Source organism: Macaca fascicularis, chromosome 15 (assembly GCF_037993035.2).
Source record: "Macaca fascicularis isolate 582-1 chromosome 15, T2T-MFA8v1.1".
Lineage (NCBI taxonomy): Eukaryota > Metazoa > Chordata > Mammalia > Primates > Cercopithecidae > Macaca > Macaca fascicularis.
Window position 1 is genome coordinate 90,666,427 of NC_088389.1, and position 26,052 is coordinate 90,692,478.

Consider the following 26,052-nt stretch of genomic DNA (forward strand, 5'->3'; position numbering starts at 1 on the left):
CAGAAAAGAAAAAGAAAATTATTTTAAGTCTTGAAGCAGATTAGAATAGAATTCACTTATGTGGATAGCCATTTATAATTGAAAATTAGAAACATTACTATTATTTAATTTTTTCGTATTAGTGTTATTTCATGAAATTTTCATCCATCTTGTAGGATGACCATTACCAGTCATGGTATATAGTTATTTCATTGGATGAATGTATTACATAAAGTTTTTCTGTTTATTTTGCTATGAATTCATGTGTTTGACTTTGTGGAAGTGAATCCCATTTTACATTTTGCATTGATAAACTATGAATTCTAGCACCTTATAATTACAATAGAAAGGTTATGAAAAAGCGAAAGAAAGAATAAGGAGTACTTAGGAATGATCCTAAACTTCTACGTTTTGGATAAATATAAATAAGGTACTAAAATTTTCAATTTGTTATTTAATAAATAAAAGACATATTTAAAAACTATGATCGCTTGAACTCAAGAGGTGGAGGTTGTAGGGGGCCAAGATTGCACCACTGCACTCCAGCCTGGCGACAGAGTGGGACTCCGTCTCAAAAAAAAAAAAAAGAAAATATGGATGTGAGTAGGCAAAAGGGTTAGAAGAGGCAATGGGCAGTACTGGCTGGGTGCAGTGGCTCATTCCTGTAATCCCACCTCTTTCGGAGGCTAAGGCGGGCAGATCATCTGAAGTCAGAAGTTCAAGACCAGCCTGGCCAACATAGTGAAACCCCATCTCTACTAAAAATAAAGAAAATTAGCCGGGTGTGGTGACATGTGCCAGTAATCCCAGCTAGTCAGGAGGCTGAGGCAGGAGAATCACTTGAACCTGGGAAGCAGAGTTTATGATGAGCTGAGATGACACCACCGCACTCCAGCCTCCCAGGCGGCAGAGTGAGACTCCATCTCATTCATTCATTTATTCATTCATAAATAAATAGGCATACTGATTCATAATTAAGAAACCCTCAAGTTTAAGAAGCCAGATCAGATGCCATAGCAACAGGCCTCTGCAAAACCAACACAAATGCCTGCTGGAGGTTGGTAGGGTGTTGCAAACAATCAAAGCAGGCCCCTTTTTAAGGCAGTAGGTAAATTGATTGTATTGAGAGTGAGATTTTCACTGCCTTATAAAAGCCTGCAGAAGTCAAACAAAAGGACCAAATGAAACAAAGAACCAGAGATTTAGAGCCTTCCAAACTATTGGACTATTTCCGTTTAAATAATAGCCTTTTTTTTTTTTTTTGAGACGGAGTCTTGCTCTGTCACCAGGTTGGAGTGCAGTGGTGTGATCTCGGCTCACTGCAGCCTCCACCTTCTGGGTTCAAGCAATTCTTCTGTCTCAGTTTCCCTAGTAGCTGGGACTGTGGGCGTGCACCACCACGCCCAGCTAATTTTTGTAGTTTTAGTAGAGACGGGGTTTCACCTTGTTGGCCAGGATGGTCTCGATCTTCTGACCTCGTGATCTGTGCGCCTCGTGCTCCCAAAGTGCTGGGATTACAGTCATGAGCCACTGCGCCTGGGCAATAGTAGCATTTTAAAAAAAGAAAAACCAAAAAACTCCTTGCATTTGTGTACATACTAAAATCTTGTCCATGTGGGAAAATGGTATGCCTTACAAAATAATCAAAGTTACTGAAGTTCAAATGCCCTCCAAGTACCTTCCCTCCAAGTACCTTCCAGTGGCTTGTCTCTTTGAATCTTGCTTAACCTGAATCAGGAGTAATAGCATTTACATTGCTAACGACAAGCCTGCTGTGTGGACTGAGCAGTTTGCACACATTGATGTAGTCCATGTGATTGTAACTTCCTTTGGGTTGAGCAGTATACAACCCATGCAGCTTTACTTGGCAGGCCTGGTAAATGGTTGTCTCCTCTTTCAAAAAGTGGGCAATTTTGTATCATTCTAAACAGAATTTAGAATACGGGGTGAGCTGATATGGTTTAAAAGGAAAATCTCTGTGTGAATGATATAGTTCTCTAAACTTCTGTAGCATCATTTGATTGACCTCTATTCAGATTCAAGTCAACTACCAATTATCAGAGCCAGCTGAGTCTGCTCTATCCATGCCTAATGGCCTGTTCTATCCATCTGTAAAATGAGACCTGCTGCGGCATATTCAGGTGTTCTTTACGCGAACATATTAGCCGTCTAATTTATCATGAGAATCACATTTTAAGAATAATAGGGAGTGTGTTCAGCAGATAATGTCGGGACAAAGCCAAGATCATGCAGAAGTCTTTGGAAGATTTTAGTTTGAGTCTACGTACTTGGAAAAAAAAAAAATCAGATGAGGCCCATGTGGATTTTTTTTCTTTTTCGACACGGAAATTACCTTTTCACTCAGCATGGAAAAATAAAAGGCCCAATGGGATATAACCTGGTAGCTCATCCCTGACCTTTCAGTATTCTATACAAGGATCCTTATCAGGCAGTTTGGGAACTTTGTGCTTAGTCTCTGCCTCTTCTCTGTTGATGAAATGTGAAGTTCCTTTGATCCTCAGAAGACACACCCAAGTGTACTATATTTTACCTTTCTAGAGTGATAATGGCTCTGGGTCATCTCCCTAACTCACTCACTCGCGTGCTGTCTCTCTCTCTCTCTCTCTCTCTCTATATATATATATATATGTGTGTGTGTGTGTGTGTGTGTGTGTGTGTGTGTGTGTATATATATATATATTTTTTTTTTTTTACTCTTTGCCAAGCATTCGCCTCTCTACGATGACTCCTGTATCCCCTTACTTTCTGAAATCCACTCTTTAAAGGCCAGCACCAGATGGCAGGACTAAGTCTGGGCTCCACAGGAGCTGCCAACATCACCCAGACTTCTGAGAATCCATCACTGGGCAAGGCAGTATACCTGAGCTAGAGTTAATTAGCTTCCATCTTTTCTCTCTGTGTCTTTGGAGCCTCAACTCTTTATTGAACTGTAATTATGATATTTCTTGATATTTCTTATAGTAACTTTTTACCCATTGCTTTATATTTTTTAATTCCATTATTAGATTATTATGTTGTCCTTGTTAAAAAAAAAAAAAAACTGCAAAAAAAACCACTTCAACTAAAGTGAAAGTTTATCTGTACTGCTACCATTACCGATTCTTCTCAGAACTATTGTTCTGATTTGTGTATCTTTTCAGATCATGTTCTGTGAATTAACATGTGTACAAATAGAGATATGTAATCTTGAATGGACTTTAAACAAAATATAAGTAGTGTTATATATATATATATATATATATATAGTTCTGCAATATATTTAAGTGGGGTTGACAATGTCTTAGACACTTTTTTGGAGGGGGTCAATACATGGATTCACCTCTTTTTAATATTACATTGCATCCATGGTATTGATATGCCATAGTTTATTCAACTATTTCCTTAGCCATGATTGTTTTACCAAGTTAATTTGCTATGTCAACAATGCTACAATAAAATCTCTTTCCACTCTTTTTGTGCATATGTGTACACAGACCTCCATGCTAGATTTCTAGAATTGGAGATGCTGTGTCAAAGATACTCTTTTGTAATGAATATTGCAAAACTGCCCCTTAAAATTGCTATAACTACTATATATTAATTATGATAGGCATGTAGTGTAGGTTGAATAGCATGGATAAATTTCACTGCATTTCAGTGACAATTCAAATTTTTTAAATTTTAATTTTGTAATATATAAAAGTTAATTAGGTGAATATTTTTGTCAAAGAAATTGCTATAATTTCTCTGGTTATCCTAGGTAAGAGATGCTAGAAGAAACTAAACTATCTATGGGTCTGTTTTTTGTAGCAAACCCCAAATATTGTAGAGATGGCCAGTATCTGCTTATAAAGTTAAATGTTGATTTTTAGCAAAGAATTTCTGAAAGAAGAGTTTCAAAATGGCATCCTCATCAGAGTCACATCACAGTTTTATTAAAAGAGTCACCTAATTAATCTTATAAACCTGAGTCATAAAACTCCGTCTCTTCTCATAGATGTCAGGTACTTGTAGTTCATATACCATTCTGATAGGTGAACTATATCCAATCAAATTATAAGCTGTCATATGTACAAAATGCTCACAATGATTTTTTTAGTCCATATTTTACTGTCTTTGCACCCAACTAAATGATGTGTGAAATATCCTAGTTCTATTGTCTTTCTTTGCCAGATCAGTGAAGTACCAGTAAAGAGTCAGGTCAGCATTAAAATTCCACCACATTAATCAGAAAAACCAACTTTTAAACACATCTCCAGAATTTTGTTAGCATAAAGCAGTCCCTGTATGCCTCTTAATTTTTTCTTTTTGCACATTACTACTGTATCACATCACGGGACATTAAGCATGTTTCAACCCGTGGGACTAACTCAATCATGTTTTTAGAAATTGAAAACAAATGTTGTAACTGGATGAATGATAATATTGAAGTAATAACAATTTCCTAGTAGGCATACTTGTTTAATGGATTGTATAGTCTTTCAGCTTGTAAACACTGGAACGTCTACCACTCACTGAAATTTTTTTTTAAAAAAACACTACAGTTTAGCAATAATTTGGTTTTCTGCTGAAGTCAAAACAAATATAGAGTTTATTTGTGTTCTGATTCTCATTAGTGGAATCGTTGTCCTCACTGGAAAATAACTTAAAAAGTTGATTTTACTTTAGGGATAACAGAGACCAACATAAGCTAGACTCGATTTAAAAGGGCCGTCGTTCTCTTTTTGCTGGAATTTTCTGTAACATAATAAATGTACCAAATTGTGCTGGCCTCAGCCTGAAGCACAGGGTTATGCACTCCTTTTTTTTAAAAAGATATTTAGAAAAATCTGTCTCAGTGCTTGGCAACTACTCTGACAGAAAACAGATAAAAATAAGGGTGGTTTATCAGTTTTGCTGTTCTTATCATGTTTCAAGTTGAAGGCTGTTGAAATGATGAAAAACAAACAGCACTAAATAGGGTTCCGTCATTATCACTGCAATGGGGAGCTGAGTTTTTCAGGATCAAAGAAAAATGCATTTGCTTTTAGAACTACAATCCTTCATTTTGAGAGGTGCACTGCACTCCGATACTGATGGGTGAACAAAAAAAGAATACATTGGAGAAGGAAAAAAATAAATATATGCTGCTGTGGGAACTTGGAAATTCAAACAAAAGTAGGCTGGCATACTTTTAAAAGCTCTGAATTTTCAACATTCAATTTCTTAAGGAAAAAAAAAGTGCCTGAGGTTTGTTATTTCTCAGCAATTGGAGTGAAGCATAAGCACAGGTTGTTTGCATCTCATCGAATTATAAGTATTACTTTATTTTTGTAAACATGTATCAAAGGAATTTTCCCCTGCTGGGGGCTTTGGGGAATGTTTCCCTATGTGTTACTGATCTGGGAGAGGGCTTTCTATTTGTAAACTTTTTTTTAATTTTTTTTTTTTTTTAATTTTGTCACTTGAGTTGAGCACCTTCAATTTCCCTGGCATGGAAATTGCCAAACAGTAGAGACAACGAAGCTGTTGTCTTTTCCCTGGAGGAGAGCATCAACTGGCATAAGGATAATAACCAGAAAACAAAACTAAAGTAAGGCAGTTGCTGAAAAAATAGTTATAAATTGTCAAAAGAGTCCAAGGAGGAATAAATCAAAAGGAAATGTTGATCCAGGATGCGGCAGTTGAGGTGAATCTTGGAAAGTACATGTCAGCAGATGAGAAGGAGGTAGAAGGTCCAGCGTCACAAACGCCCAGAGGTGGGAAAGCATAAAACATGTTTAATTTGAACTAGTGTTGAGGGACAGCCAAGAATCTTATAATAAAAATATTACCTGAGGGCCCTGCGGTTTTAATAGTGAGACCAGTGCCTAAAGCATATCTAGATGAAATTTTTGAACCTCTAAGTTAAAGAAACAACCCTCAATTACTTAGGGCAAAAATTACTATTAAAAGACCAGAAACCAGACTGACCTATGACTTTTTCAAAGGACAAAGAAAGACCATGAAGCCATATATTTAGAGTTTGAAGAGATAATATTGGAGCCCAGTAATCCTGCACAAAACCAAGTTGTTGGTCCTGTGTAAAGAAAAAAAAAGAAACCCACAAAGGGTTTCTCAGATATATAAGGCATCAGAAAAAGTAGCATCCATGCATATGTTATATAAAACAGTATTGAAAGACATATTCTAGCCAACCAATAGATGCATCAAAATAAACTCAAAACTCGATGAGCCATGTCAGAAAGATAAACTGTGAAACATGTAAGGCAGAATTATTCTAAATAAATGCTGCTGATGTGGTTATAAGTTTAATAAAAATGTTATAACCAGTCCCTAAAATGGAAAATAACTATGTGGAACATGCCCTCTTTTTCCCTCACTGCCTTTCAGCTGATGGCTTTCTATTAGTTTTTCAAATGTGCTATTGTCTATTCTAGCACTTTTTTTTAGGATATCTTTTCAAAAGCTTTTCCACCCTCTTTATTTAGCAAACAGTTAGTTGACCTTTAGGTATTGCGTTAGTCTGCTAGGGCTGCCACGACAAAATACTCGAAACTGAGTGGCTTAAACAACAGAAACTTACTTTCTCACCACCCAGGAGGCTGGAAGTTCGAAGATGAAGGTGCTGGCAGAGTTGGTTTCAGGAGAGGCCTCTTCCTGGCTTTTAGATGACTACTTTCTCACTGTGCCCTCACATGGCCCTTCCTCTGTGTATGCATAGAGTAAAAGATCTTTGGTGTCTCTTCCTCTTACAAGGACATCAATCCTATTTGATTAGAGCTCCCACCTTGTGACTTCATGTAACCTTAATTATCTCCCTAAAGGCCCTGTGTCCAATACAGTCACACTGGGGGTTAGCGTTTCAACATATGAATTTTGAGAAGAAAGACACAATTCAGCCCATAACAGATTTCCATTTCAATGGCACTTCCTCAAAGGTGCTGTACCAGCATCGTCCACATTTGCCTCACAGCGCCACTTGAGGTTTGTAATTAGATGTTTATTCGTGTGATTATATAATGTCGAATTCCCCCACTAAACTGTAAGCTCCAACAGGAAAGATCACGTTTGTTTTGCTCATTGTTTCTTCGATGTCTCAGCACATGGTAGGCACTCAGTAAATATTTGTGGAATAGTAGGCGAGAGAGTCTTACGACAATACAACAAATGTGGATGGAAGAACAAAGTAAGGAACACTTTCCTGTTTGTCCCTGGATGGTGGGAATGGATGCTTTAGCACAGTCATATGTACTGGTAAACATGTAAAAACCTGCTCTCTGGGGAGAAAAACAAAGTAGTATTTGCTGATTTCTTTGGTGTAAATATTCCCATGGATGATTTCGGACTACAAACATGAGGTCACTAGAGAGAGATGATCACCAGCCCATCATTAGTGCAGTCCCCGCTTATCTGCAGGGCATGTGATCCAAGATCCCCAGTGGATGCCTGAATCCCCAGAGAGTACCAAGCCCACTTGCCATCAGTCATGACATGTTTCTGTTCATGTCTTTCACCCAAAATTTAATGCCTTTTTCATCTTAACTAAGTACTTATCACATACTGTGGCAGTAACTTTTGCAGTTTGAGGTGCAACAGCCGAACAATCATGAATTTCTTTTTCCTTCTTCACAATTTTACATATAGGAGATTCATTCTTACCATAGATCTTAGCAACCTCAGTATACGATTTCTCTTTCTTTCCTTATTAAATTGAGAACTTTCACCTTTTCACTTAAAGGAAGCACTTTGCAGCTGCTTTTTTGCATATCCAAATTGCCAGGATCACTACTCTTGCACTTTGGAGCCATTAAGTAAAATAAGGGTTACTTGAAGACAAGCACTACAATACTAGGGCAGTCCATCTGATAACTGAGATGGCTACTAAGTGACTAACAGACAGGCAGCCTGTACAGCATGGATACACTGGACAAAGGGATTGGTTCACACCCTGGGCTGGATGGAGAGAGAGGGAGGGCATGAGACTTCACCACACTATTCAGAAAGGTATGCCATTGAAAACTTAATTGTTTATTTCTGGAATTTTCCATTTAATATTTTCAGACCGTGGTTAACCGCAAGTAACTGAGATTGCGGAAAGTCGAAACCACAGATAAAAGGGGATTACTGTATATGATGTTTTCACCTCAAGAGCATAAAATAATTTGAAACAATTAAGAAACAATGAGTTTTGAATATTACCTTTATTTTTAATATATTTATTTCAGCAAATAATAAATATATTAAGGAAATATAGAAATATTAAAGAAAATGTAAGGATTGGCTTTTGCTAGCTCTAGCATACCACTGGTGGGGAGTTGAAGAAAATCATGGAGTTTGAATACATAGCAATTTATAATTTATTATTGTGCAGGGTAAGAGGCAAAAACAGTCTAAGATGATTTTTCAGTTTTAAACCTGAGTGTCAAGGAGAGCCCGAGTGTGGGAGGAGCAGATTTGAAAGGGAAAGATGCTGATTAAGCTTAGAATCTTTATTTTTGATATACTTGAAGATGGTTTGAAATACAGATCTCCACTTGTGCTGAAAAAGAGAGCCATCACTTTAGGAATCCTTTGGAGACTACTACTGAGAGAAAGGAGGACAACTTTTGGAGCATTATCTACATTTTGGGGACTGGCAGAGATATGTAATCTGGGAAATTGATACAGATGGAAGAATACAGAGAGGCAGGTAGAGAATTAGCACTGGAGTCAAATAAAAAAAACAAAATGAAACATACTGAGGCACAGTCTGAATGGATGCCAGTAGATTTCTGAAGATGACATTTAGAGTTCATCTTTGATTTCGATTTCAAACATGGTAGGAATTCTACCCTGTTACAGAATCAGTGTTACCATGATACAGGATCATGATACAATTATTTTGGGCTGATTTCGTGTACTACCTGTTTAGGATTGTTTTGTGTTTGGAGTAATGACACAATCTCCACTCTTGCTACCATTAACCCCAAGGGAGTATCTGATGGTTCCCATACTCCCTTGACTAGTGTCCTTAAAACCAAGGATAAAAGGCTTTTCTAGGAACCCACATTAGGCATAGTCAAATGCTGCTAATGGAGTATTACAGACAAGCGGGCTACAGGAAAGTCACTATATTTGGCAATGACTGCTGACCTAAATGGTGGAAAGCATTGTGAAGCACTGGGGGTCCTGGGAACAGGGTGTTAAATTTTAACACCTCAGAACCTGCATTTGAGTCTTCTCTGCTATCCAAGTATGGCGTGAATGGCTGTAGGACTTCAGGGCAGTTCCCAAGTGTTGTCAGAGAAGGGGAAAGGAAACCAGCATTTACCGAATGCTTCTTACGTGTCAAACACTGTGGTAGGAAGGCCCTTGCCTGCCATCTCATTTGCCGTGACAATAAATGTGAAAGCAGAAAGCTCCTCAGATATAAGGCACGTTTATTGGAAAGACGGCAGAGAAAAGAAAGAGCAGCTTGAGAGAGTAGATGAAAGCAAGATTTATTATTATTATTATTATTATACTTTAAGTTCTAGGGTACATGTGCATAACGTGCAGGTTTGTTACATATGTATACTTGTGCCATGTTGGTGTGCTGCACCCATCAACTCATCAGCACCCATCAACTCATCCTTTACATCAGGTATAACTCACAATGCAATCCCTCCCCCCTCCCCCCTCCCCATAATAGGCCCCAGTGTGTGATGTTCCCCTTCCAAGTCCAAGTGATCTCATTGTTCAGTTCCCACCCATGAGTGAGAACATGTGGTGTTTGGTTTTCTGTTCTTGAGATAGTTTGCTGAGAATGATGGTTTTCAGCTGCATCCATGTCCCTACAAAGGACACAAACCCATCCTTTTTTATGGCTGCATAGTATTCCATGGTGTATATGTGCCACATTTTCTTAATCCAGTCTGTCACTGATGATGGATGTTTGGGTTGATTCCAAGTCTTTGCTTTTGTTAATAGTGCCCCAATGAACATACGTGTGCATGTGTCTTTATAGCAGCATGATTTATAATCCTTTGGGTATATACCCAGTAATGGGATGGCTGGGTCATATGGTACTTCTAATTCTAGATCCTTGAGGAATCGCCATACTGTTTTCCATAATGGTTGAACTAGTTTACAATCCCACCAACAGTGTAAAAGTGTTCCTATTTCTCCACATCCTCTCCAGCACCTGTTGTTTCCTGATTTTTTAATGATTGCCATTCTACCTGGTGTGAGATGGTATCTCATTGTGGTTTTGATTTGCATTTCTCTGATGGCCAGTGATGATGAGCATTTTTTCATGTGTCTGTTGGTGAAGGCAAGATTTTAAAAGCCAAATCTCAAGTGTTGCTGAAGTAATTCTGTCATAATTTTCCCAGTATTACATTGCCTGTTCCTCGTTGTCAGCTTTAGAGACTGAATGTTAAAATGGAGTTTGTACCTAGAAAGTAACTGCCTTTTCCATTATGTTTGCAAAACACTTGGTATATTTAATGTAGCCTTAAGACTTACTGGATAATTAGACTCACTAGAAAATTCACATTAATAAGTGTTAATTGTCACTATCATGATTTAAGAAATACGGGAATATAAGGAAGGGGTTAAAGTTTCTTTCTCAAGGATACACAGCCATTGATATCTGAGGAGGTATGTTAAGCCTCAAGGTCTTGCTTCAAGCTAAAACACATATTTAATATTTAAATCCCTCAAGAATTCTTCACCCTAGAAAAAGGTAACACATTAAGTTCCAAAGTCAGCTCCTTCCCTATCTTGCATATGAATGGCAAGATTGGGCAGTTAACAATATTTTGAATTTTGGGGAAAAAACAGGTTTTGTTCAAGTCAGAGCCTCTGTTATTTCTTTTCATCCCACAATTCATGATTTGAACCCACACATATTTGATTTTTTCCCTTCCTTATTTTTTGGAAAAAAATATATCATCACCATTATGAAAAGGTTGATACTGTTTGGAGTTGGAGTTATTCCTACCAATTTTTCGAGATTCTGTAGTATCTTTCTGCCAGAATATAGAACCATGCATCATCCAGACATTTGAATGGTCCCTGATGCATATTTTGAGAAAATAGTCCTGCCATTATCTAGAATTGACTTGATATATAGGGCTCAGTTTTAAGGTTTACAGTGTGGTTTCCACTGGGAGGAACTGCATAAAACTGTGTCCAATTAGAAACGATTCACAGCTGCAATGAAGACAATTTAGTAAGACAACACAGAAAGAATGAAAGATGTTACTTGGAGTCTCAGGACCTGCCAAACACAGGATTTGCAAGAAACACAGAAAGACAAATCTTTTCCAGGTTGAGTCTGACTTAACGTTCCTTTAACTGCAATCTGATGGCTTATCAGGAGACCAGCAAAGAGACTACTTAAAGTGATTTTCCTGTCTCTTTATTCCCGATCAAACACTATGCAGAGCAGGCCTCGGATACTCCTTACATAGTTCCAAACGCTTGTCAAATGTAGGATTTTGCACGGACTGAAGAGTCCTGTTTCCTAAGTAGACCTACCTTACCAGGACTGGCTGCTCATTACTGGAGGCCTCTCAAGCCAGTCACTAGTGTGTTTACTTATTTCACAAACACTGTTGAACACTTACTGCATGCTTTGTGTAGGGCACACAAAGACTTTTTTTTAATGCAGTTCCTGCTCTCAAGATGTATGATATGGTTTATGGATGGCTGCCCTGAATTAATAATATAATTTGGTTAGAATTGTAGTGAAGAGGGGTATTTGAAGGCAACTAGGGATCTGAGGCAGAGGGTGATTAAAACCACCTGGGAGGGTAGGAATGGGGAATGTCAGGGAAAACTTGCCATCTGATAGGCTTGTTTAGAACCAACTAAATAAAATGAGACTTCGTGGATCTCAAGGAACTGGAACCATCAGGCTGCCTTCGCTCTATATTAATGTTTGCATCAGGTTTCCAATTGGTCTGTGCTGAGGTATGTGCTATCATTTGTAAGACTCTGTCGCAGAAGGCTTTTGCATGATGTATCAATGCCAAGTCAATTTGTGGGTTTATACTTGGTATTGGAGTCTTAGCATCAGTATTCAGGAGCCCTCTGGCATAGGACATAGGAAAGTAACCTAGTTTAAAATAGTGGTTATATCAAATTCCCACTTAGCCCAGTCTGCAAACCACAGAGCTCCTGTATGGAAGCTAGCTTTGATATACACTGTTCAGCAGTTAAATAAAGGTATTATTTTGTTTTTTTAAAAAGCTCTCTTACTGCTTGCAGCCACTTGATACCAAACAGAAACTGCCTTTTCAGTTGAGACAGGCACCCTGGTGAGCATTAACTCATTCGTTTTGGAGTTCTGATATCTTCATTGCACAGGTGCCTTGCCAAACCTATGAAAATTTTACATGTAGCTCCCAGAGCCAGCAGTGTGATTACCAAAGCCATCCGTCTTTTTTTCATGCTATAATATCTTTAATTTCTCATCCTTCCTGTCCTTCAAGTCGTACTTCAAATGCCACATCATATACCAAACTAATACATCCTTTTTCTTTCTTGTTTAGAAATAGCGTGTATAAAGTATTATGTCCCTTTGATACACACTGAGCTCTTTAGAGATAGCATCTAAGTCATCTTTATGTTGTATCCCCTATTTCACTTAGCAGAGTACTTCATTGTTTATTGAATGAAGAAACGGATAGATCAATGATCAACAAATAAATGAATACATAGATACACAGATGACAGGAAACATGGCATGTAGCAAATGAAGGAGGCTGTCTGTTGCCTGTTATCTAAGATGGTAATTTAATTGACCTATTCCTGTTTATTACGTGTTTACCAGCCTGGTAAACACGCATGTCAGGAAGAGAAAGTATTTGTGATTGAACCATACTTGACACATAAATGTCCTCAGCCTGAAGGGTTTGATAAATAGGAAGCATGCAAAGTTTAGCTTGAGATTGTAAAAACAATCTTTATATTTTGTACATTGAATGAAAATAGACAGAGTTTGCAAAAACTATAGCCTAGTCAGACCTGGACCAAATATGGACAGACTAAATGTTTGTATTTTTTTCATGACTTCAAAAGAGTTCAAAACAATGTCCACTTTGTATTGCATGATCAAGGAACATAGTGATTATGGATTTAATATTTTTTACATTTTAAAACTAAACTAATTTTACTCAGTCTTTTGTTCCCTGCCCTCTGATTATTGTGCCTAGATAATACTTTTGACTTTAGAATATTACAAAGTCATCCCAATAGCTGTTTGAGTAGAAGTAATGGATGTAAGATCTAGTTAATAAGAATAATAAAAATACTTATATTATGTGTTGATTTTCTGATGGGTTTATTTGGGCTCTTCTTTTCTCTTTATTTTCCTCATAGTGCGGGAGTTGGCCGGACTGGTTGTTTCATCGTCATAGATGCCATGTTAGAAAGAATAAAGCATGAAAAAACTGTAGATATTTATGGCCATGTAACTTTAATGAGAGCCCAGAGGAACTACATGGTTCAAACAGAAGACCAATACATCTTTATCCATGATGCACTGTTAGAAGCAGTGACTTGTGGAAATACCGAAGTGCCAGCTAGAAACTTGTATGCCTACATTCAGAAGCTGACACAAATAGAAACAGGAGAGAATGTCACAGGAATGGAGCTCGAATTTAAGGTATGGTATTGGATGTGATGTGGTTATTCAGGAGCGAGTCATTCTGGGTTTGTCTTTGAGTCAGGGCTTTACTTTAACCTTTCAAATTTGTGAAGTACAAGATTCATTTGACCTTTCCCTCAGGGGTATGATTCTAAAATGTATTCCTCCCCTTTTCCTCTTCTATTCTTTGCTTCCTAATAATATCTTCAGCCCTTACGTCTGCTAATTTGAGAGATTATACTTTCAGAAAATATATAGAAATCCACTAGGCTGTAGAGAGTAATTAGCTAGATATGAAAAGCAGTACAATTTGAATAGTCATTTATTTTAAGTAAACAAAAGATTTCTATCGAAAAGTGAAAGGTAGGGTACATTGCATTCAAACCATAGGTGAAATTGACTGGTGGGTTTTTCCTTTTTTTTCTATTCAACAGCGTCTAGCCAGCTCAAAAGCTCACACCTCAAGATTTATCAGTGCCAATCTTCCATGTAATAAATTCAAAAATCGCCTTGTTAATATTATGCCATATGAATCCACAAGGGTATGCCTGCAGCCTATCCGTGGAGTAGAAGGATCTGATTACATCAATGCCAGTTTTATTGATGGCTACAGGTATCTACTTTTGCTCCCCTGACTATGTGCCCTAGTTTCATAACCGGAATAAATTTCATCTTCATTCAAAGCATTTTCTTTCTGCATAGGTCATCATTTAGTCCCTTGATATTTTTTTATTATTTTGGATAGGAGTAAGAAGCAGTAGTTATGAAGTGTTTAATCTGGCCTTCTGCACTCTTCTTTCAGAAGCCAATTGGATTTGTAAGGAGTTAAAGAATCTGTTTTGTACCATATTTCATAAATGTAATAGATTGTGTGAGACTAATTTCTAGAAAATGAAGCTGCACATCTAAGTGTTTCTTAAGTGATTTGTATGACACATGAAATTGAGCTATTAGCATTGCACTAAAATTCAAATAATGATAAAGACATACATCATAATATTAACAAGCAATTTATTTTGCAAGGTCCCTAAAATGTATTAAATGCTCTCATTTGATTGTGTAATCTTAGCAGGAATTTACCGCAATTGCATTAATAATATGTTTTCATTTTTTATTACCAGGTTGATGTTTATGTATCAAGTGTGAGCTTTTGCATGTTCTCTAAATACTGTAACACGTTCTTTTCATTCTCTGTAATTCAGACAACAGAAAGCCTACATTGCTACCCAGGGGCCCTTGGCAGAGACCACTGAAGACTTCTGGCGGATGCTCTGGGAACACAATTCCACCATCGTTGTGATGCTCACCAAGCTGCGTGAAATGGGCAGAGTAAGTGTGTGGCCCTTGTGTCTCTCCTCATAAGACATGTACTCTATGGAGAAATGAAGACTTTGTTTTAATAACTCTTGTGCTAGTGTCATTTTTTTGGAAATGCAGTGGACTCTGGACACGATCCAGACCATCGTTCCTTGTTAGTTTCTAAATTTGTAAAGCCACATCAAGTTTTAAAATTTCCGTGTTTTAAAGAAAGATCTAGTGATTTGTTTCCAGTGAAGCACAAACATAGAGACAAATGAGTAGCAGGTGACCCTGTTTGACTTATGTCTGACTCTCAGCATTTTCTTACTGCCCTTTGTTCTGGACATGCTAGAGTTTGATGTGCCATCATTTCTCTGTATGAAGGAACTTGACTTTCTTTTCTTTCTGTGGCAAATTCTTACTTGCCTACCTTTCACCCCCATTGAATAAAGTGTTGGAAAGTGATGTAATTTTTCTAAGGATATAACCCAGTAATCCCAGATCCACTTTTTTAAAAATGTGGGTTTTTGGGGGGAAATACACATGAAATAGTATTAGAAATACTTAAGGTTTCTACTGTTTATTAATATTACTCTACTATTATGACCTAATATTATTTAGAAATACCTCTTAGATTGACTTCATGTAAGCATTTTTTCGTATTTGCCTCAGATATTTTCTTTCTGTCTTCTTTGTGTCAATTAAATAGAAGTGCAGCTAAAGCCCAACTTTTAGAGCCCCCAGAGAGAACAAAAAGAATATCAGACTAGGAAAGTAACTGACTTACTCTGATGTGGTCACTGACTCTGCAGGGTTTAGCCAAGTCATTAAAATGGTCTGGGCCCCCCTGTTTCCTTGACAAGTAAGATTGGAACAAATCAATTCAGATGTTTCTATGCCGATACTGATGGTTCTCTTCATTCCAAACCATAGTGGTGCAATGTATTGTTGTCATGGCCAGCATTGTCCAAGGACTGATGTAATTATTTGGATAACTTGTAGGTGTGAAGATGCTTACCCTATCAAAGTATTCAATTCAACTCACGTATATTAAGCAGCTACTATCTGCCAGGAACTGTGCTGGATCCCATGGGCAAATACTGAACCAAAGCGTTTCCCTGTGAAAGCAGCTCATGGTTTCAAAGACAAAATGAGTCATATACAATTGGAATTGCCTTGAATTTTGAAATTTTATTAATGGGATAAGGAAATTAGATAGATAGATAGACAGACAAAATGTTCTTTATACTTTGCATAGTTTAACATTAATCTTCTCTCCTTTTAGGAGAAATGTCACCAATACTGGCCAGCAGAACGGTCTGCAAGATACCAGTACTTTGTTGTAGATCCCATGGCTGAGTACAACATGCCACAGTACATCCTAAGGGAATTCAAGGTCACAGATGCCAGGGTAAGTTGGCGCAGTCTTCAACTCTTAACCATTAGCTGAAAAGTAGTCTAAGATACCTCTCTCTGGGAGAAGCATTTGACTGTCATCGCAAAGAAAAATCACTCATTCTGGAGAACATTTTTTTTTTTTTTTTTAATATGTAAGAGTAACTTTTCCTCTGTCTGGCAAGCTTTCTCCCAAACCTTAGTTTGGCTTTCATTCAAACATAACATCTGGCAGCTCAACCTTGGGGATGCACTTGGTGAGTGTTTGTGCTGGGAAGTTTTTACTGATTGGTTGGCTGTGCTTACATTCACCTTCTCAGCTCATTCTCTTTGGAGCTTTTTTGACTTCTTCATTACTTGAGGCTGTAAATATGTTGTTGTTTTGCAAAGCCCTTTAGGTCATATGGACCCAGAGGTTAATTTGGTATGATTTTAAAACTGCAGAGCAAATGGCATTCTTTAGAAAAATCTGACAAGCTTTGCACATTCTAATTTGATTCCTGGCATGGCTTATTCCTCAGTGTGCTAATGTGTCTGTCCATGAGAGCTGTGATCCCGTGACCCTTGATGGCTAATTTTCATTCTGCATTTCTTATCTGGATTGTTGAGTCCAAGGTTCAGCCCTGATGTAAGATGTTCCATGCATAAACTCTAATATCTTTGCCTTTGGCCACTTTCAACCCATAATTACAAACACATCTTAAGGGAGAACAGGTCAGTTCAAAACCTACCTTGTGTTTGGAACTGTCATAGTGGGTGGGTTGAATAAAACTCTAGGGTAGATCTATTTAGTTGATCCATTGTTTTTTCTGGAAAGCAGCTTTCTCCAAATTTATGTTTGGAGATTGTCTGCTAATCACCAAAGCCTGGCCCTGGCTGTTGACCTTAAGTGAGAGAGAAATTGGTTAGCAGGAGGGTTGGCCTCGGTGACTGACCTGTTAATCCCAGAAAGTTGTATTAACTATTCTGAAGGTGACTGTATTCAAGGCAGCAGTTAAATCTCTAGGTCTTGAGTGTGACCTGCCCCATTGTTTAAAAAAACAAAAAAACAGTACTTTTTTAGAATTTGAAGCTAGGTATGTGAGTGAAAATAGAAAGTGCATTCTGAGTATACTCACCAACTATTCCTGGTGATAAAGAAAAGAGACCAGACCCCACCAATGGCAGAGATGCCTTTCCTACTCCACACATGCCCAACTTAAATCTGATCACAATAAACACAAGAAGATTGAAACCAGAAATTGCTCACCATTTTTGTTAAGTCTCCCTGTGATTGTCATCTCAACTTCCCAGTTTAGGAAGCAATTCGGAACTTGAGAATAGAGTATTTTTTTTTTTGTCCCTTCCTTTTTTTTAAAAAAATAATACTTTAACTTATGGAATACATGTGCAGAATGTGCAGTTTTTTACATAAGTATATACGTGCCATGGTGGTTTGGTATACCATCAACCATCATCTACATTAGGTATTTCTCCTAATGCTGTCATTCCCCAAGCCCCCAACCCCACAAAAGGCCCCAGTGTGTGATGTTTCCCTCACTGTGTCTATGTGTTCTCATTGTTTAACTCCCACTTTTGAGTGCAGCATTTGGTTTTCTGTTCCTGTGTTACTTTGCTAAGAATGATGGTTTCCAGCTTCATCCATGTCCCTGCAAAGGACATGAACTCATCCTTTTTTATAGAATACTCACCATAATATTCTATGGTGTATATGTGCCACATTTTCTTTATCCAGTCCATCATTGATGGACATTTGGGTTGATCCCAAGTCTTTGCTATTGTGAGCAATGGTATATTAACATATGTGTGCATGTGTTTTTATAGTAGAATGATTTATAATCCTTTGGGTATATACTCAGTAATGGGATTGCTCGGTCAAATGATATTTCTGGTTCTAGATCCTTGAGGAATCACCAAACTGTCTTCCACAATGGTTAACTAATTTACACTCCCACCAACAGTGTAAAAGTGTTCCTATGTCTCCACATCCTTTCCAGCATCTGTTGTTTCCTGACATTTTAATGATCACCATTCTAACTGGTGTAAGATGGTATCTCATTGTGGTTTTCATTTGCATTTCTCTAACGACCGATGATGGTGAGCAGTTTTTCATGTTTGTCGGCCGCATAAATGTCTTCTTTTGAGAAGTGTCTGTTCATATCCTTTGCCTACTTGTCGATGGGGTTGTTTTTTTTCTCGTAAATATAACTTCTTTGTAGATTCTGGATGTTAGCCCTTTGTCAGATGGATAGATTATGAAAATTTTCTCCCATTCTATAGGTTACCTGTCCACTTTGATGGTAGTTTCTTTTGCTGTGCAGAAGCTCTTTAATTAGATCCCATTTGTCAGTTTTGGCTTTAGTTGCCCTTGCTTTTGGTGTTTTAGTCCTGAAGTCTTTGTCTATGCCTGTGTCCTGAATGGTACTGCCTAGATTTTCTTCTAGGGTTTTTATGGTTTTAGGTCTCAGGTTTAAGTCTTTAATCCATCTTGAGTTAATTTTTGTATAAGGTAAGGATCCTGTTTCAGTTTTCCACATATGGCTAGCCAGTTTTCCCAACACTATTTATTAAATAGAGAAGCCTTTCCCCATTGTTTTTCCTCAGGTTTGTCAAAGATCAGATGGTTGCAGATGTGTGGCGTTATATTTCTTTCTCTTGCATGATTGCCCTGGCCAGAACTTCCAGTGCTGTGTTGAATAGGAGCGGTGAGAGAGGGCATCCTTGCCTTGTGCCAGTTTTCAAAGGGAGTGCTTCCAGTTTTTGCCCATTCGTTATCATAGTGGCTGTGGGTTTATCATAAATAGCTCTTCTTATTTTGAGATACGTTCCATCAATACCTAGTTTATTGAATAGAGTTTTTAGCACGAAGGGCTGTTGAATTTTGTCCAAGGCTTTTTCTGCATCTATTGAGATAATCATGTGGTTTTTGTCATTGGTTCTGTTTATGTGATAGATTACATTTGTCGAGATCCATATGTTGAAGCAGCCTTGCATCCCAGGGATGATGCCAACTTGATCATGGTGGATAAGCTTTTTGATGTGCTGCTGGATTTGGTTTGCCAGTATTTTATTGAGGATTTCTGCATCAATGTTCATCAGGGATATTGGCCTGAAATTTTTTTTTGTTACATCTCTGCCAGGTTTTGGTATCAGGATGATGCTGGCCTCCTAACATGAGTTAGGGAGCATTCCCTCTGTTTCCCTTGTTTGGAAAAGTTTCAGAAGGAGTGGTACCGGCTCCTGTTTGTACCTCTGGTAGACTTTGGCTGTGAATCCGTCTGGTCCTGCACTTTTTTTGGTTGCTAGGCTATTAATTACTGTCTCAATTTCAGAACTTGTTATTTGTCTATGCAGAGTTTTGACTTCTTCCTGGTTTAGTCTTGGGAGGGCGTATGTGTCCAGGAATTTATCCATTTCATCTAGATTTTCTACTTTATTTACGTAGAGGTGTTGATAGTATTCTCTGATGGTAGTTTGTATTTCTGTGGGGTCAGAGGTGATTTCCCCTTTGTCTTTTTTTATTGTGTCTATTTGAGTCTTCTGTCTTTTCTATCTATTTTGTTGATCTTTTCCAAAAGCCAACTCCTGGATTCATTGAGTTTTTGAAGGGTTTTTCGTGTCTCTATCTCCTTCAGTTCTGTTCTGTTCTTAGTTATTTCTTGTCTTCTGCTAGCTTTCGAATTTGTTTGCTCTTGTTTCTCTAGTTATTTTAATTATAATGTTAGGGTGTCAAGTTTAGATCTCTCCTGCTCTCTCTTGTGGGCATTTAGTGCTATAAATTTCTCTCTACACACTGCTTTAAATGTGTCCCAGAGATTCTGGTACATTGTGTCTTTGTTCTTATTGGTTTCAAAGAACATCTTTATTTCTGCCTTAATTTCATTATTTACCCAGTAGTCATTCAGGAGCAGCTTGTTCAGCTTCCATGTAGTTTTGTGGTTTTGAGTGAGTTTCTTAATCCTGAGTGAGTTCTATGAGTGAGTTCTAATTTGATTGCACTGTGGTCTGAGAGACCATTCGTTATGATTTCCGTTTTATTGCATTTGCTGAGGAGTGTTTTACTTCCAATTATGTGGTCAACTTTAGAGTAGGTGCAGTGTGGTGCTGAGAAGAATGTATATTCTGTTGATTTGGGGTGGAGAGTTCTGTAGATGTCTGTTAGGTCTGCTTAGTCCAGAGCTGAATTCAAGTCCTGAATGTCCTTGCTAATTTTCTGTCTCATTGATCTATTGACGGTGGGATGTTAAAGTCTCCCACTATTATTGTGTGGGCGTCTAAGTCTCTTTGTAGGGCTCTAAGGACTTGCTTTATGAATCTGGGTGCTCCTGTATTGGGTTCACATATATTTAGGATAGTTAACTCTTCTTGTTTCATTGATCTCTTTGCTGTTTTGTAATAGCCTTCTTTGTTGTTGGTTTAAAGTCAGTTTTATCAAAGACTAGGATTGCAACCCCTGCTTTTTTTTTGCTTTCCATTTGATTGGTAGATCTTCCTCCATCCTTTTATGTTGAGCCTATGTGTGTCTCTGCATGTGAGATGGGTCTCCTCAATACAGCATGCTGATGTGTCTTGACTCTTTATCTTGCCAGTCTGTGTCTTTTAATTGGGGGCATTTATCCCATTTACATTGAAGGTTAATATTGTTATGTGTGAATTTGATCCCGTCATTATGATGCTAGCTGGTTCCTTTGATGCATTTTCTTTATAGTGTCAATGCTCTTTACAATTTGGTATGTTTTTGCAGTGGCTGGTACCAGTTTTTCCTTTCCATATTTAGTGCTTCCTTCAGGAGCTCTTGTCAGGCAGGCCTGGTGGTGACAAGAATCCCTCAGCATTTGCTTGTCTGTCTCTCCCTTGCTTATGAAGCTTAGTTTGGCTGGATATGCAGTTCCGGGTTGGAAATTACAGTATTGTTAAACAGATAACCTTTAAAGAAAGTCAGGCAGTCTTTCCTCCAAATAGAAGGAATTCGTACACATGAGTCAGAAATGAAATCCCCAGGACATTCAGAGGAGAATAAATCTGTATTACCTAGCCTCTGAGTCTCCGTCCTGTGCTTTCCAAATCTTTTCCAGAGACAGAGGGGAATAAATCATGCTTCCATGGTAACCATCCATAAGGTACTTGTGGGTCCAAATAGTTTTCTCTGTTTCTCAGGATTCCCACACACTTGGTGTCATCTTCCTGTTTTACCTCCATCCCCAAATAACCTCAGCCAGGAATCTGGCATGTACCTGTGAAAACCACCAAGCAAGGTGATGAGTGCTCATCTCACGTTGAGATCCTTTCTCTTCTCAATATGAGTAATGATAAATATTGAGTCCCTGTTCACTTACCCAGAACCTTGGGAACATGCACACATGTATCTAAAACAACTTTGATGGGGAAATATGTGTTAACAAAGATGGAAAGGAGGAACAAGTTGAAGCCTCTCTAATGAGAAGAGACCATTTAGGAGTGGGACCTCTTCAAGTGACTTCAGTCTCTCTAAGCTTGGATTATTTCTGTCCGCTAATGAGTCAGGGGAGAAGGTTGATGGGCAGTGTATCATTCCTGCTTCTATAAACAGAGGTTCCTTTCCACTTTTCTTGTGCTTCTAGAAACACCTTAAAATTCCACAAGGAATCAGAAATGCCTTAGTGTCTTCTTTTCAACCCAGATGTACTTCATGAGTCAGAGCAGTTTTACCTAATCACTCTGAAAAAGGAAAACTGCTCTTGCATCTGGCTTTTTTTTCTACCTTTTGGTTTATCTATGTTAAAGTCCCTCACAGGCTGTTAATTCCTGTGGTCAGCCAGGGAGAGCTCTTTTTCAGAAAGGGGCATTTGTTTGCTAGTGGTCCTTGATATCCTTGAGGGATGCTTTATTTCCCACTTAACAGCACAGTCACATGGTTCATGCTATGTCCCCTGCCATGGCTAGAAATTGTATTCCTCTGAGATATGGGGGGCATCCAGGTTAACAGCAACTACTGGGTTTGTGTCAGATCCTTCAAATGTCACCATTTGTCATTTGACAATGTTAGAAATATGCCAGCACAGCAGATGTGAAGTTATCATGACAACTGCAAAAGCTCTGGTCTGGATGCCATGCCTGGGTGCTTGTTTCAATATTACAAAGTGATAAGTTTCTGAAATTTTTAAAATGGAGTATGTATGTTCCATTTTGAAAAGAACGCAGACATGATCAATGGTTACGAACCCAAACTTTGGGTCTCAGAAGCATTTGCTAATGGGGGAACTATGTGGCTATTTACTAACGAGAACCAGGTTTTTAACTGGGCACTGCGAGAGTAAATAAATTTGTGATTTAAAGGTATGTGCGTATGGACAATATTCATAGCATATGCACTAAGTTTCTAGTTAAACGTGTTCCTAACTTTTTCTACCCTTTTTGTTTTTGGGAAATAAAAATGACTGCTCTTGTGGTCTGTGCGCTTGCTGAATCCTCCTGGCGTCTTCCTCTGTGGCCGGGTATGTGGCTTTCCTTCTAAAGGACGGCCAGTCCCGAACAGTAAGGCAGTTCCAGTTCACTGACTGGCCAGAACAAGGAGTGCCAAAGTCCGGAGAAGGATTTATTGACTTCATCGGCCAAGTCCATAAAACAAAAGAACAGTTTGGCCAAGATGGACCCATTTCGGTCCATTGCAGGTAAGTTACAATTCAAGAAGGGTAAGTTTCCATTTGTGATTAAAGCAGTGATGATAACTGTGAAAATACGTGTTGGTGGTTCTTCATTGTACACACTTTTTGTATAAGTTTGCTTATTTGAAATATTATTCTTGGAAATGTATTATGAAACAAAGCAGGTTTGATTTCTCTTTTCATAAAGTGAAAATAATCAGAGGAAAACGTTTATCCCCAAAATTTGCTTCCTGTTAGACAAACCAGATTACGAATTTTACCTTAATAGGAATCGTTGGTACCTCCCCTAGTAATAATTTGTTGTGTTAATCATTTCATATTTGCTTTTGCTTTCATAGCAATGCATTGATAACAATCTTTCTCCTGTGTTTGTCTTTGTGAAAAACTCATGAATAGCTATCAAACCTTAATGACAATACTAATTCCTGCCAGTCAATAAGTGCTTAGTATGGTACCTCAGTTAAAAATGCAATTTGCTTGAAAATTGTTGCTATATCAGAAAATGAAGTACCTTCAAGTTAATTGTTTTCAATAGTTTCTAGAGCATTTTATAACTCAAGTCATTGAAGTTAATAGAAACAGCAAGTAAATGGTTCAGACATTCACCGTAAATTTAGTGTTTTTAGAAGTTGCTGTGCAAAAACCTTCTAACAAAAGGAATTCACCACCTAATTTTATTTAAACTAATATATTTTAGGATTCTAGCAACTTGACATCTAAGTTGCTAATCTTTTTATGGTGAAACTCTTGAGAGAGTTTATTAAAAAATATATTTTGCTGCAGCACATCAAAGAAAACTATAGTTCTTAATGACATAGAAAGCAGGATCTCAAAACGGGCCAAATATTAGACTTGGGCCAAGATACCTCTGTGTTCCAGTCTCAATTCTATTATTTGGCTCTATGATAATGAAGTTTCTCTGGACCTCAGTTATCTTAGCTGATGTTTACAGAAGTCCTTTCTAGCATCCTTTGTTTCTCAGGCATGTTATGAGAAGCAAACCTTTATGTACATTTTCTTTCTAATGAGTCATTAAACATCCTTTGCATACCAACCAAAGAGCATGTAGGAAATAATACTAACCGTCAAGGAGAGCTGGAAAGACGGCCGAATAGCAACAGCTCTGGTCTGCTGCTCCCAGTGAGATTGACACAGAACGCAGGTGATTTCTGCATTTCCCATTTCATCTCACTGGGACTGGTTGGACAGTGGGTGCAGCCCACAGAAGGTGAGCCAAAGCACAAGGGATCAAGGGATTTCCCTTTCCTAACCAAAGGAAGCCATGAGAGACTGTACTGCAACCATACACTCAGGCCCAGATACTGCGCTTCTCTCACAGTCTTTGCAACTGGTAAGCCAGGAGATTCCCTCCAGTGGTGCCTGGCTTGGCAGGTCCTACCCCTACAGAGCCCAGCAAGCTGAGATCCACTGGCTTGAAAATCTCACTGCTAGCACAGCAGTCTGAGGTCTACCTGGGACACTCAGCTGGGTGAAGGGAGGGGCGTGTGCCATTGCTGAGGCTTGAGTAGGCTGTTTTCCCCTCACAGGGTAAACAAAGCCGCCAGGATGTTCGAAATGGGCTGAGTCCACCACAGCTCAGCAAGGCCGACTGCCCCTCTAGATTAGATTACTCCTCTCTGGGTGGGGCATCTCTGAAAAAAAGACAGCAGCCCCAGTCAGGGACTTACAGATAAAACCCCCATCTCACTGGGACAGATCACCTGGGGGAAGGGGCAGTTGTGGGTGCAGCTTCAGCAGACTTACTTAGCAGTCCCCACCTGGCAGCTCTGAAGAGAGCATCTCTTCTCCCGCTGCAGTGTTCCAGCTCTGATTGATAAGGCACAGACTCTCTACTCAAGTGGGTCCCTGACCCCCATGTATCTTGACTGGGAGACACTTCCCAGTAGGGGCTGACAGATACCTCATACAGGAGAGCACTGGCTGGCACCTGGCAAGTGCCCCTCTGGGACGAAGCTTCCAGAGGAAGAAATAGGCAGCAATCTTTGCTGTTTTGCAGCCTCTGCTGGTGATACCCAGGCACACAGGGTCTGGAGTGGACCTCCAGCAAAACTGCAGCAGAGAGTCCTGTTAGAAGAAAACTAACAGAAAAGAATAGCACGTCCACCCAGAGAACCCCCCCACCTGAAGGTCACCAACATCAAAGGCCAAAGGTAGATAAATCCACGAAGATGGGGAAAAACCAGCACAAAAAGGCTGAAAATTCCAAAAACCAGAACACCTCTCCTCCGCCAAAGGATCACAACTCCTCGCCAGCAAGGGAACAGAATTGGACAGAGAATGAGTTTGACAAATTGACAGATGTAGGGTAAAAACAAACTCCTCCAAGCTAAAGGAGCATGTTCTAACCCAATGCAAGGAAGCTAAGAACTTTGAAAAAAAGTTAGAGGAATTGCTAACTAGAGTAACCAGTTTAGAGAATGACCTGATGGAGCTGAAAAACACAGCACGAGAACTTCGCAAAGCATACACAGGTATCAATAGCTGAATCAATCAAGTGGAAGAAAGGATATCAGAGACTGAAGGTCAACTCAATGAAATAAAGTATGAGAAATAAAGTATGAAGACAAGATTAGAGAAAAAAGAGTGAAAAGAAATGAACAAAGCCTCCAGGAAATACGGGACTATGTGAAAAGATCATATTTACGTTTCATTCGTGTACCTGAAAGTAGTGTTCACAGTATTTCCTTAATTTGAATGTTGGCCTGTCTTGCTAGGTTGGGGAAGGTCTTCTGGATAATATCCTGAAGAGTTTTCTCCAACTTCGTTCCATTCTCCCCTTCATTAAGATATTCCTCAGGAAGAGCAACCCCAAGCCACATAATCATCAGATTCACCAAGGTTGAAATGAAAGAAAAAATGTTAAGGGCAGCCAGAGAGAAAGGTCGGCTTGCCCACAAAGGAAGCATATCAGACTAACAGTAGATCTCTCAGCAGCAACCCTACAGGCCAGACGAGAGTGGGGGCCAATATTCAACATTCTTAAAGAGAAGGATTTTCAACCTAGAATTTCATATCCAGCCAAACTAAGCTTCATAAGTGAAGGAGAAATAAAATCCTTTACAGACAAGCAAATGCTGAGAGATTTTTGTCACCACCAGGCCTGCCTTACAAGAGCTC

At 38.7% G+C, this 26,052-nt stretch overlaps 1 protein-coding gene across 50 annotated transcripts in view; it reads left to right on the plus strand.

Moving 5' to 3' along the window:
• The window catches only part of PTPRD (protein tyrosine phosphatase receptor type D), a 545,821-nt gene that overhangs the window by 507,886 nt on the left and 11,883 nt on the right, over positions 1-26,052 (plus strand). For all 50 annotated transcript variants that reach the window (XM_074017470.1, XM_074017474.1, XM_074017485.1 and 47 more), the window contains 5 exons: positions 13,309-13,594; positions 14,011-14,189; positions 14,779-14,905; positions 16,161-16,286; positions 22,766-22,920. In XM_074017470.1, coding sequence (XP_073873571.1) covers positions 13,309-13,594; positions 14,011-14,189; positions 14,779-14,905; positions 16,161-16,286; positions 22,766-22,920 — 873 coding nt within the window. The remainder of the gene's footprint in view (positions 1-13,308; positions 13,595-14,010; positions 14,190-14,778; positions 14,906-16,160; positions 16,287-22,765; positions 22,921-26,052) is intronic.